At 45.0% G+C, this 13,715-nt stretch overlaps 1 protein-coding gene across 1 annotated transcript in view; it reads left to right on the top strand.

Moving 5' to 3' along the window:
- The window catches only part of LOC126209561 (uncharacterized), an 811,828-nt gene that overhangs the window by 753,518 nt on the left and 44,595 nt on the right, over positions 1–13,715 (top strand). The window contains exons 6-7 of the mRNA XM_049938895.1: positions 715–1,133; positions 8,752–9,012. Of these exons, the coding sequence (XP_049794852.1) occupies positions 715–1,133; positions 8,752–9,012 (680 nt within the window). The remainder of the gene's footprint in view (positions 1–714; positions 1,134–8,751; positions 9,013–13,715) is intronic.

Below are 13,715 nucleotides of genomic sequence, written 5' to 3'. Positions count from 1 at the left end.
AATTTGTGAAGCTTGTTCTCTTGAATAAATCACCTAATTTTTATGACTTCCTAATCATTTGTTTGTCTGCTCATTTGCATCACATCTACCGAATTGCGCCAAATTCGGACGTTTGCTTGGAGGTGCGTCATTCTTTCTTTTTTTTTGCCGTAGAACGTACTTGTAACAGGTCGCTGATTCTGCGGATAACATCATCATTCCATACCTTATCAGTCCACCTAATTTCCAAGATTCTTCTGTTGCACCACATCTCAAATGCCTCGATTCTCTCCTGTTCCGGTTTTCCCACAGTCCATGTTTCACTACCATACAATACTGTGATCCGTACCTACATTCTCAGAAATTTCTACTTCAAATTAAGAACTGTGTTCAGTAATTGTAAATGTGTCTTGGCCAGGAATGCCCTTTCTAGCGTTCTTTTTTCCTGGAACATATTCGAAGTAATGGTTAAGACAACAACTGACCTAATCCAAAATAAGGAATTCTAAGAAAATGCCTCGATTCGCCTGAAAAATAACTGCTTTAATTTATATTACAAAGAGTTGCAGCTTACAAATTACTGTAGAACATGGACGACATGAAATTACGAACCGTTGGTCCCACTACAAGATGGGTGAGTTAGGTGAACAAGGGTGGCGAGGGTAGGGGTGGTGTTGCCGCTTCACACTGAGCTCTCCCCCCCGGCAGCGGCTCCGCACAGCGTCCGGTGTGCAGGTGTCTGAGGGCGCGGCCGCGGTGCCCAGCCACCGGCGCACCGAGTCGTACGACGAGTGCCGGCGCGTGCCGCTGCCGGTGCCGGTGCCCGTGCCGCCCGGGCAGCCGCCATCTGACGCGCAGTCGCAGCCGCCGGCGCGCGCCAGCTACGCGCTGCCCGACGAGTACTCGTCGCCGCCCGCGACGAGCGCGGCGCCGTCCCCGCGGCAACGCAACCGCATCCGCACCAACCCCTGGCTGGCGGGCAGCTCGCTCAGCTCGAGCGCCTCCTCGTCGTCGGCGGGCCGCGGCAGCCTGGCCGGCGTCTCCGGGCCCCAGCAGCAGCCGCCGGCGCAGGCCCGCGCCCAGCGCCCGCTAGAGTCCTCCAGCGGCAGCGACGCCACGCTGCCCCGGCGCGCCAACGACGCCGCGGCCGCCACGTGAGTTGCGTTATACTATATGCGGCATAATCGTCTCGAGAGATTCAGCAGCTGTGTAGATACTCCAGATTTTTCTCATTTATTGTTCCGTCTCTGCTGCACATTTTTAATTAGGTTACATGTTTCGATCAGTCTGGATCATCTTCAGATCTAAGAAGTTGCATCAGCAATCCGTCTCGTCAAGTCAAGAGATATATCACAGTACAGTACTCTGATACGTGCCTCTGAGTAGACAAGACGGGTTGCCGACGCAACTGTTTAGATCCACACTGATCGACACATGTAGTCTAATTAAAAATGTGCAACTGACACGGAACAATAGATGCGAATTATCTTAAACTAGTCCGCCCCTGGTAGCTGAGTGGTCAGCGCGACGGAATGTCACACCTAACGGCACGGGTTCGATTCCCGGCTGAGTCGGAGATTTTCTGCGTTCAGGGACTGGGTGTTGTGTAGTTCTTACCATCATCATCATCATCATCATTTCATCCCCATCGACGCGCAAGTCGCCGAAGTGGTGTCAACTCGAAAGACTTGCACCAGGTGAACGGTCTACCCGACGGGAGGCCCTAGCCACACGGCATTTCCATTTGTCTTAAACTGAATTGCTTTACTTGCTTGCAACCCCGCCACTGCTTCTCTGCAGTAGCCCCCATTCTTTCATACATCGTTTAGGTTTTTCCATTATAACTGACAGTGACCTCTTCCTTTTGAAGTAGTTAGCCGTAACATTAAATGTTTTCTCAATCATACTCACTTAGTGATGAATCACGACGCTTTTCGAGAAGCAAATTTTCATCCTCGGATTAAATATACGAGAATCTTCAAATACTGAAAGCTGACAAGCGTTGGACATTAAAACATCGGACTTATCAATGTCGGTCTAATTTAACCCTTAACTCACAAGGTGGCTTTTATGTAACATATAGTACGAGGTGGGATCTATGTTATCCCTATATTTAAACCGAGATTTAAAGCACAAATCATAAGAATTTTTAATTAGTCATAGAAAATTTATTTTTACAAATATTAAGAGTTTTTTAATTGCTCCTTTTTTTATAGCGCTAATAAACCCTACAGCGTTTTACTTTTTACCATAGGAAATCACACATTTCTGTGTGACATTTTTAAATAGTCATATAAATGGAGTGTTAGGGAAGCGAATTTTACATTCTAAAAACTATAATATCTGTGTAGGAAATGAATTTACACATAAAACTAAATACCAGGGTTTTAACTTGCACGTAATAATTACACGCGATAGGTGCAAAGAGAAAGAAAAATTGATACTAAATGCTGATATCTTCATTTGTCGTCATCAGCACCCAGAACACATTTCATTTGAACTAACACTTTTAAGTAGTAGGATTGGATAAAAAGTAGTGGCAACACGACGTAACATGAAGGATATGTATCCAATGGCATTCGCTACGCACTATCTGTTGCTAATAACAGATGGTCAGTTGAAGTAGTGCAGCGAGAGGCGATGACCATGTTTTAATTAGGCATAGTGTGTACATGCATGCATGGATTAAGACTGAAGTGGCTCGTTGTCGGAGGGCACAACAATGCTTTCGAGGACTGTGCTTTGTTGGCAGAACACTTAGAAGATGCGAGAAACCCACTAAAGAGACAGCCTACATTACATATGTCCGTCCTCTGCTGGAATATTGCTGCGCGGTATGGGATCCTTACCAGGTACGATTGACGGAGGACATCGAAAAAGTGCAAAGAAGGGCAGCTAGTTTCGTGTTATCGCGCAATAGGGATGAGAGTGACACTAATATGATACGCGAGCTGGGGTGGCTGTCACTGAAACAAAGGTGGTTTTCCTTGCGGCGAGATGTATTTACGAAATTTCAATCATCAACTTTCTCTTCCGAATGCGAAAATATTTTGTTGGCACTCACCTACGTAGGGAGAAATGATCACCGTAATAAAATAAGAGAAATCAGAGCTAGAACGGAAAGATTTAGGTGTTCCTTTTTCCCACGAGCCATTCGAGAGTGGAATGGTAGAGAAGTAGTATGAAAATGGTTCGATGAACCCTCTGCCAGGCACTTAAGTGTGAATTGCACAGTAACCATATAGATGTAGATGTAGACTGCATGGGGTGTGTGGCGATGGAGCATTGTCATGTCGTACACTGCCGAGAAGAATGAAAGTGTTTCCGGCTGGCAGGGATATCATTCAAGATTGGCCCCATTCGGGACGTTCTCCCATGGGCAGCATGACAACTGACCTCATTCCCTACCTGCTGTGAGTGGATCGTCGACAGACTCGATCCCGTCATCCTCACGAAATTTCCCGGTGCCATTCGGCGAGTATAACAGGCACTCCGGCGCAACTCACCTTGGAGAGCGAGTTAGAAAATTTTCGCGTAGTCTGAGAGACCACATTTCACGAATTAAGGGCTGAAAAACTGAGAGTGTTTAGTACTACATTTCAGTATCTAGCGTTTGTCAGCGTTCAACATGTGAAGATTCGTTATGTTTAACCAGATCATGAGTTCTTGCTCCTCTAAGTGTGGTTGAATCAATATTATATTAATTTATAACATCACATTCCATATTTTCTGTGATAGAAAACTTCAAGCGCATGGAAAGAGTAAAGTTCTGCTTAAGAAAAGAATCAAAACGTCAGAGTACTCCTGAAATTAACGCAGGATAGAGGAAGAACTCCGGAATCACCACTCTAGGCAAGGTCCCAGTGGAGTTGGTTCGCCGATGCCTTCCTCCGACCTGTTGTCAAGTGTGTATATGTGTCGGGTGGATGACTGATTAGTGCGTGCATACAGCCTACTCCTCTCGAATAGCACTTGGGGGACACCGAGCTAAACGTCCCCATCCGACGGACGGGTCGCAATCAACAGGGTCAGATGCCTTCACTTCATGAGACGCTGTGGAGAGGTGTGGATTTCAATCCAGGTCATTGGCACAAAGAAGAATAAACAGGAACTTTACTCTGTCGGCTCTATTCCCCTTGCTTGCCAAATACTGGAAGTGAAAACGTTCCACATAGCTTACCTCCGAGTCGAGCGCCACTGCAGAGGCGTGCGTTAGTAACCTCAGCTATGGAGGCAGGTTATATAAAGTATGCTAGTAAAATGGTTCAAATGGCTCTGAGCACTATGGGACTCAACTGCTGAGGTCATTAGTCCCCTAGAACTTAGAACTAGTTAAACCTAGCTAACCTAAGGACATCACAAACATCCATGCCCGAGGCAGGATTCAAACCTGCGACCGTAGCGGTCTTGCGGTTCCAGACTGCAGCGCCTTTAACCGCATGCTAGTAACAAATTACAAGTAGACAACTCTAGTTGTAATTTGTTACTAGCGTACTTTATATAACCTGCCTCCATAGCTGAGGTCACATAAATATTTGAGGGAGGTACTTCTTCACTATTTAATTTCCACCCACATACTGTGGCGATACTGAGCACTTCGGTGAAAGGCTGGGACCCATTGACTGATTTGAGTTGCAAATTGAAAAAAAAAATTGTACGTTCATTTAAATAACAAATTTTAAATCCCGCAACACATAAAAATAACTTGAATAGCCATTCTTAGAGCAACTCAGCAAAGCACTTTTCCGTCTTAAAATTTAACTTGAGCAATTCTAACAGTTTAAACTCTTACAGTTATGCCACAAAACTCTAGTAGACAGAAACAACATCAAACGCATCAACAACTGTAGAAACAAGGTCACAAACAATTTCTCTGAACGTCTTAAGAATTCAAAAGTAACGAAACAACTATTAAAACAACGTACTTAAAAACCAGGGCGTTTTTAAAATACGAGGCTTGGAACTTTAGCAGTGGCAACTACTTATTTACAAGTTGTACAAAATGAATGAGTGTTTCGAAGTTCTACTCTCCTTCAGAATAGAAACGAACACTGCGTATAACCCATTGCCAGCGTTGTGGAAGTCGTAGGACACCCATAGTAACGCCAGATGATAGTGCGAGTGGAGCGGTATGTTGGCCCACGAATCTCTGTAACAGTTGTGAAGCAAATACCACGAAATGTTTCTTCCAATTTAGGAATCCAGTTGAATTCACGCCGAGGAGCCTAACGGGTGATACAGTACTTCGCAGCTCCATCGATCGAACAAATCAGTCACAACTTCCGTCATATGCGCCCGAGAATTGTCCTGAAAAATGATGGGCAGGTCCTGCACAGAGAGTCACCGCTTCTTTCTCTAAGCTGTTCGTTTTTGGAACACAGCTTGTGACGAGCTTCTGCAGGATTTACATAGAAGTGGCAGAATTCTCAGTCAGATCTGCATATTCAACATCGGCGAGACACCCATTCGAAAACGACTAGAGTTACCCTGGCAGATAACACAAGGGGCTACCTCGGCTGCTGATGGCCGTCCCCTCGCCCACTCGACCGTCAACAGCTCTGAACTCGGTTTTGGCACACAGCACGCCGTCCTCGAACCGCGATATATCAGTTCCGCCAGAGGGAGCATACGCCACCTCTGCCCACCGACTCATAGGCAGAGAGTGACAGTAACCTCGTTACATAAAAAAGGGTGCCAACGTTGGCAGAGTATGCTGATGTATAGTATGTAACAAAAGATACTGCAGACTTCGATAGTTTGTGAAGAATGTCTTGAGGAACAAATTGAAGGAAAGGCCATTCGATGACGTTATGAAGAGGCGAAATTACAGTGCTCAACGCCTGTTCTCGGCCGTAAACTCGACTTCAAACGCTGGCGGACTGCAAGCAAAACTACACGCCATGGGCCTCACAGTGCCAACCTGGTCCACGTGTGCCACAACATTGTCGTAGCCAACGAGAAACACAGGCCCTGCAACGAACTTGTGACGTCACACTAGTTGGCTTGTCTGCCAAACTTCGCGAACGTTCAACTCCGTGCAGGGCCCACGGGAGTTCAATACGTAATTGAAAAGGTATCCATTAACGGTCTTAAAATTTTCCTGTGCTATTGCATGAATTCAAACAAGCAGTCCAGAATTATTAAACTCGCCTGAAATAGTTACTCGCATCCCGCTGAGGACGGCTGCTGGCACTCGTAAGACCTGCAATGTCACGTGCTCTGACTTACGCGCCACGGCCTGTCTTTCTCGTGGTTCTCGCGACACTACAGAGACTGAGAACAGTGGCGTCAATGTACCAAATTCACGTGTGAATCCGAACGAGTGGCCTAGTGGCAGGGATTGGGACTGGTTCTGTAACTCTGAAGCCCTGTAGCGTCTTTGTATGGAATATGCATTCCTATCCCCACTTTGTCTTTTAAGGCTCTACCTAAAACCCTCAACATCTGTCGGCATCGTTTTCTTGTGCGTATTTGGTGGTAGAAAAGGAACTTACTTAAGAAAAAATGAAAAGAATGCACTGCTCTCCTCTATTATTACTTAGCTGCTAGTTCTTCGAAAAAACGTATGTAATTTCACTCATCAAAGTTATTTGATGGTAAAATGAAAGAACGTGTAAGGTGAACATTGGTGTTGACAAGAAATTACATCCTCTAGTCAAAAGATTACGATAAATAAATGAAAGCAATACCTATCAAAATACAATTTCACTTGTGTTTTGAATATTTGAAGTTTTACAGTATCCCATCTAATCTCCGCTATCAACCTGTCAAATGACTTATCCAGCAACATACGAAATTACTTGCTGAACCCTTGGCACGAATATGTAGCCTATATGAACTTCGTTTTTCTTATGATACTGTTGTTATAAGTTTCACAGTTTATCCTAAATTCTCTCATATTATTAACTACAAATACGATTTAGCGAGCAAATATAAACAGTGATGCACAACGCCTCTTTTCCAGCTTATGCCACTGGAGTTTGATTAGCATTTCCCCAATTCTCTCGCACCCACTATGCCCCGTGACGAAATGCGGCAGCTTGCCCAAAAGCATATTGAAAAGGAGACTGTATTCGGCCAGAAGGTTGGCCCGACCAAGAGAAAGACGGATGCATCACGTGCGAGCTGAAGTTAGCAAAACTAAAATCTTAGGATGGAGGGGGAAAAATGGAAAGTACAACTGTGAGGAGGCAAATTATCGAGGTGTGTAAGGCTCTTGTAGTAATAATAATAAGAAGATTTTAGTTATGTATCAATACTCTGCACTCTCATGTATATACTGATAATAAATCTATAAAACCGTCGTGTCTGTCTGTCTTTGAACATGATAATCCCCAAAACTACTAGACAAATTGTCATAGGGTTTTCGCAGGTAACCTGAGAATAATTTGGGGCACCGTATAGGCTTTAGTTCATCAAAAACGGATCACAAAAAAAAAGACATTCATCCGTATTATGAAATTGTATGAATGTATCTTTGTTCCACATTTCCTCCGAAACCACTGGACCGATTCCAACCTGACTGGGTTCACATACCACTTGCTGTTTGAAAAGAATAGTTGTGGGTGTAAGAACCACCTACCTGTCAAAGGGGTGTATTCGCTACACACTTTGCGGACAGTGTTCACATAGGCCACAGAATGTACTTGTAAACTTATATCTATGTACGGCAGTTCAGGATACATGACGTCACTAATATTGAGATGTGTGAAAAGCTTTCGCAGCCTGCCTGATATTTAAATTTGTTATTACTAACCCGCTGAACCGATTTCGAGGAAATTTGGTAAGAAGATAGGTTGAACCCTGAGGAAGAACGTAGGCTGCCTTAGGAAGTGTGTAGTATGAGATACTTATTGAGTTGACAATTAGGGAAGAATATTTACTCACTGAAAAAGTTATTCACTCTTTGGCTTTTGGACTTTATGGTATTTGTGAAAATGCTTTTCTTAGTCGATATGTGCTACGTAAAACGAATCAATGTAATGAATACAATGCTTATACAATCATCAATATATTTCTTACATACTTTCACAATATTTGTTGCATTATGTATATAGCTACTGTGCACACTACCCATTATTAGAGAACGAAATCACTTAGTTACTTGCACAAACTCTACACATAATTTCAAACTTTTTTTCGCTGACAGCCCACACAGAATGATGAAAGGAAAATATTTTTTCGCTCACTACATTTTCGCTTTTCATACAGTAAAGCTGTCACATCAGACATGACATCATGACGTTTACATTGATTACTTGTTTTCTACTAACTTTATTCGCAACACACTGAGCAGAAAGTTTCCAGAAATGGTGCTGAATATACCTACAAAATTATATCATTGTACTATACATAGTTCAGGAGATATGAGGGATGGATGAAGAGACGGACAGAGAAGGAGAAGTATAGGTGATGGACAGAGAGAGTGGGGAAGGAGGAAATGGGCGGAGAGAGAGAGAGAGAGAGAGAGAGAGATTTGGGGGAGGGGGAGTAGGAGATGAACAGAGATAGGGGCAGGAGGAGATGAACAGAGGGTGTCCGTGGAGGAGGTGGACAGAGAGAGGGAGAAGGAAGAGATGGACTAACAGAAGTGAAAAAAATCCTTGCCAGGCGCAGCTCCGGGTACTCGGCTAGTGGGGAATATTTTCTTGAAATCTTCCTTTTCCCCGATTACGCTTAACTTTTCGACGCTGGCGAAGAAGTATACACTTTTCGTGTGACAGCGAGCACGTCGAGATTTTGTGCATGTTTTGTGGCGCGGCCTGGTGACAGCATGCAGCCTGCAGGTGGGGACAGAGAGGCGGCCCTCCAGCTGCACGGAGCCTCGCCGCGTGGCGTAGCGGAGCGAGGGCCGGTGGAGAGCGTCGAGCCGTGCCGCGGCATAAACACCACGGCCGCCGCTGCTGCTGCTGCTGCCGCTGCCTCCCAGTGCAGAGCGCGACGCCCGCGTCTGCCCGCCGCCGCCCTTCCCGCCACCCCCGGCGTCTGTCGAGGGCTGATCGAGGAGATGCTTGTCGCCGATAACGAGGGGCGGTCGGCCATAATTAGAGAAACCTCGAGGGGCTACTTTGCAGCGCCGTGCCAATCCACACAAACACGCGCTTGCACTTTCTCCTTCTGCGTTCCCCGTTCGAGTGTGCGCTAGTCCATCTCTTCTCGGAAGAGTGTGACGTAGCTTTATAATAAGCATGTCTACAGTATTGACATTACTTAAGAGTATGTCCTCACACCTGTACTCATGCACAGAATACCGAATAAAAAAACCTGTACTCTTAGTGCTGATTTCTACAAAAAATTACAAATATAATTCAGAAATGGAAGAACGTTTCGTTATATACACTTAAATATTATTAGGGAAAAGAAAAAAGAAACAGAAGGAAAATACGAGTATATATCGCCATAGAGCTTCACGTACGTCTTATTTGTCTTAACAGAACTTCAATTTAGCTAGTTTTTCGTCGTATCAGGCAGCTGCCTCACAATTTATCAGTTTCAAAACAGTATCCTGATTGGCATAACGAACGAGATAATGCAATAGCAAGAGACTGCACACACTTTCGGGAGGAGCAACTAAGATTCAATCTGGGTTAGTTCTTCTGAAATGGCCACAGCTAAATTCCCTCCCTCACCCCCTCACCCCCCCCCCCCCCACCCCCTTGCCCTATTCGAGCCTATGTCACGTCTCAAATAACTTCGCCGTCGACAAGACGCTAAACCTTAACCTTTCTTTTTTTAATCCACTGGCCACGTCGTCCACTTGACACTTAACTTTGCCGCGTGGGGTTAGCCGTGCGGTCTAGGGCGCTGCAGTCATGGACTGTGTGGCTGGTCCCGGCGGAGGTTCGAATCCTGCCTCCGGCATGGGTGTGTGTGTTTGTCCTTAGGATAATTTAGGTTAAGTAGTGTGTAAGCTTAGGGTCTGATGACCTTAGCAGTTAAGTCCCATAAGATTTCACACACATTTGAACATTTTGACACTTAACTTTAATCTTTCTTTCTTCCTTGCTTCCGAACGCCGTTATCAACTAGATCTTTACCAACACTCAGGAAACAATGAAGCATCACTTTAAATCTAACTGTGCACTCTACCTTTTCTCTCAGACCATTAGTTATTACAGACAACTGCGTCCTTCTCAGCGCAACCGACCCAAACTCTCTATATCGTAAACATTTATGGGTCCAGTCTTGAAGTATTAAGTTTTCCTTTCGGTCACTGACTGGATGCATAATATATCTACCATAGACCAAAAGCCTGGGATGTAACGACGTCCACCTAGCAACTCCGAATCATCTCTCGCACTTCAGGTTACTGGATTGGGTCCGATGTCGTTTCTGTTATAGATGCTTATACACACGCCCGCCGTGCATCGCAGTAAGCAAGCTTTCACACTTCACTGAACGCAGAGTACGGCAGCAGCGTGCCACCATACATCTGTGCTTCGTGCAAATGTGGAAAAACTTAAAGATTAAAGAAAATTACTCATGGTGTCAGTGCCAGGCAACACAGCTCGAAAAAACTTCGATGGTACACATGAGTAGGAAGAAGATCTACAGTACAGTACAGTACAGAAGGAAACTGAAAAAAATGTGCAATAAGATGAACAGCATGCCACTTTTATTCAAATACAATAATTATGCTGAAGTCACTACAATTCTCGGCACATTATAAACTGCAGGACACGGTTAATAAAGTGGATGGTCAACAGGGTCGGCAATGCATGCTCTGCAACGCGCTCTCGTGCTGTCCTCAAGGATACGGATTTCTTGTGGTGGGGCGAACCGTTTCTGAAAAAAGCAAATAGGGAATGAGTACAGCTTCACAATAGCGTTGACCGGTAAAGCTACCATGCTTAATGACTTGGAAGTCACTACACCTGTGCAACATTATACATCCCCACGCCACAACATCTGGATCACCAAAACGATCATTTTCAACAATGTCCTTGCGTCCATTACGTGTTTCTACCTCTCGCCATATGAGGGTTCGTCCTTAATCAATTCTCAGACTGAATCTGCTTTCATCCGAGAAGTACACGGGACTGCACTTCTCGTGGTCTTGTGTCTGTGCCCTCGGCACCGTCGCAAACGGTACCGCCAATGTACGCGTGTCAACGGGACACAACGTACTGGGCGTCGGTCAGAGAGACCACCACCTTGCAGTCGCTGTGCCTCTGTGGAGCGCGGGACTGCGCGCCCTGCATTCCTGTCAAGTGTCGTTGCAACTGCACCCGCTGTTTGTGGTGGGTCCCTTCTCGCCTATTGCACGGCGTAGCGGTCATCAGCTGCTGTAGTTGACCGTGGTCGAGCTCCCTGCCACTTTCCCGATGGCTCTATCTCTTGTGAAGTAATCCAGATGTTGTGTCCGGGCAAAGTTGTAATGAAAAACACCACCACAGTGCACCGTAATTACAAGCTGATTGACACACAGTCTCTTCACCTTCTTTCAGTTGCCTTGTATTGAGGGGCCAGCCCCATTGGGGCTACAGGCACGCCGACCACACGGCACTGTGCACGACTGAGAGACCTTTGGAAACGTGCTCCCGCACTTTAATTCATTTCCACCGACTTTTTAATATGTTGTGTTACTTGTATGTTACTTTAACTATCTCGCCCGTACGTTTTGCAGGGCACTGTAGAACAACAAATCTTAGCGCCCTACTGACAGATTCAGATCTTCAAGGCCTGAATACCTCTGACGCCCTCTTTCAGAGAGGTAAAATTCATTGCCTCCAAAACCATCTTATTTTTACATCTCCGTATTGTACTCTGCAAACTATCGTATATATACCAGTATTATCTATCTCTCTTCCTTCTCATGACCCCTCTGCAACCCCTCCTTTCTCCCTTTCCCAGTTGGTGTACCACGATCTGCAGCGAGAACAACTTAAACTGGAACCATCACTGAGAAAATATGGCCCGGAAGACTGCGTTTTATTGACAGAACCTTTAGGAGATGCGACTAACACTCCCTACACTGAGCTTGTCCGTCCGCTTCTGGAGTATTGCGGTATATTTTGGAATCCTTACCAGACGGGACTGACGGCGGGCATTGAAAAAGTTTACGGGAGTGCTTCGCGTTTTATAGTATCACGAAATAGGAGAGTGAGAGTCACGATATAATAAGCAAGCTGGGGCGGCAATCATTAAACAAAGACGCGTAAAGGCGTTCTTTACTGCGGTGAGGTCTTTCCACGAAGTTTCAGTAACCGCCTTTCTCTGCGGAACGCCGGAATATTTTAGACCTAGCTATGTAAGGAGAAACGAGCATCGTAATAAAATAGGAGAAATCAGAGCTCTCACGGAAAAACTTATGTGTTCATTTTCTCATGTGCTGCTCGAATGTGAAACGATAGACAAGCAGTCTGAAACTGCTTCGATGAATCTCCTGCTAAGAACTTAAGTGTGAAAAACTGAGTAGACATGTAGATGTAAATGTAGATATACTTCCGTTTGAGTGAAAGACTTAAACTAATTTTACTATCACGATCAATACGCAGGATACATTTATGCAGAAGTATTAAATTTCTTGACACTTTCTGGAAAATCTGCGCTAGTAATTTCTGTTTGTATGACAGATGCTGGAACTGAAATAGATATATACTTGACTTGATGTAGTGTCAAATCTTGAGTTGAAGATGGTCGCTTGACCTAAACTGGCTATCTATGAATAAACACACTTTGCAACAGCCGTTCGTTAAATACATTAACACCTTGCAGCACCGTTTACAGTGAATAATTTTTAGGATAAGCCTTTTCGTGACGTACAATAATATGCTTGTTCAAAAATGGCTCTGAGCACTATGGGACTTAACAGCTGTGGTCATCAGTCCCCTAGAACTTAGAACTACTTAAACCTAACTAACCTAAGGACATCACACACATCCATGCCCGAGGCAGGATTCGAACCTGCGACCGTAGCAGTCGCGCGGTTCCGGACTGCGCGCCTATAACCGCTAGACCACCGCGGCCGGCAATATGCTTGTTACTTGAACACTTTTGTCCCTCGCTGACTAAATAAATCTGATACGTTTTCAACAGCTCTTCTTCCGATCTTCTTCACCTCTTCTGTTGATAGAGCTCCAAAAGACCGTAACAGTCTCAGGCTGAAGACAATTCAGTTGGTCGGGAATTCTGCAGGTGACTTCACAATGACTCTGTTCATTCAAACTCATAGTCAACGATAACACCATGGAAGTCGTTTTCGAGAAACTGATTCGAACAAGTATATAATATATATATATGTGTGTGTGTGTGTGTGTGTGTGTGTGTGTGTGTGTGTGACACCCTGCTGGAATATAGGTCACAAGTACTTAAAACTCAGCAGGTCATTCAAGGTAAAGACAGATAAAAACGTGAGTGAGCACCAACTATTATTGCTCTCAGTTTTACTCTCAACACCTGTAACGAGCGAGGTGGCGCAGTGGTTAGCACACTGGACTCGCATTCGGATTGACGACGGTTAAATCCCGCGTCCGGCCATACTGATTTAGGTTTTCCGTGATTTCCCTAAATCGCTCCAGGCAAATGCCGGGATGGTTTCTTTGAAAGGGCACGGCCGACTTCCTTCTCCATCCTTCCCTAATCCTATGAGACCGATAACCTCGCTGTTTGGTCTCTTCCCCCAAACCACCAACCAAGCTCAACACCTGTGTTGAGGGTGAACCATGAGAACAGTGTGTCTCCCCACCAATATCATAGAGTCTGTACAGCATGCTGCATACTATTGTACAACTGTC

Source organism: Schistocerca nitens, chromosome 1, assembly GCF_023898315.1.
Source record: "Schistocerca nitens isolate TAMUIC-IGC-003100 chromosome 1, iqSchNite1.1, whole genome shotgun sequence".
In the NCBI taxonomy this organism is placed as follows: Eukaryota; Metazoa; Arthropoda; class Insecta; order Orthoptera; family Acrididae; genus Schistocerca; species Schistocerca nitens.
Note: the sequence above shows the minus strand (reverse complement) of the source record. Positions and strands in the feature narration are given on the sequence as shown.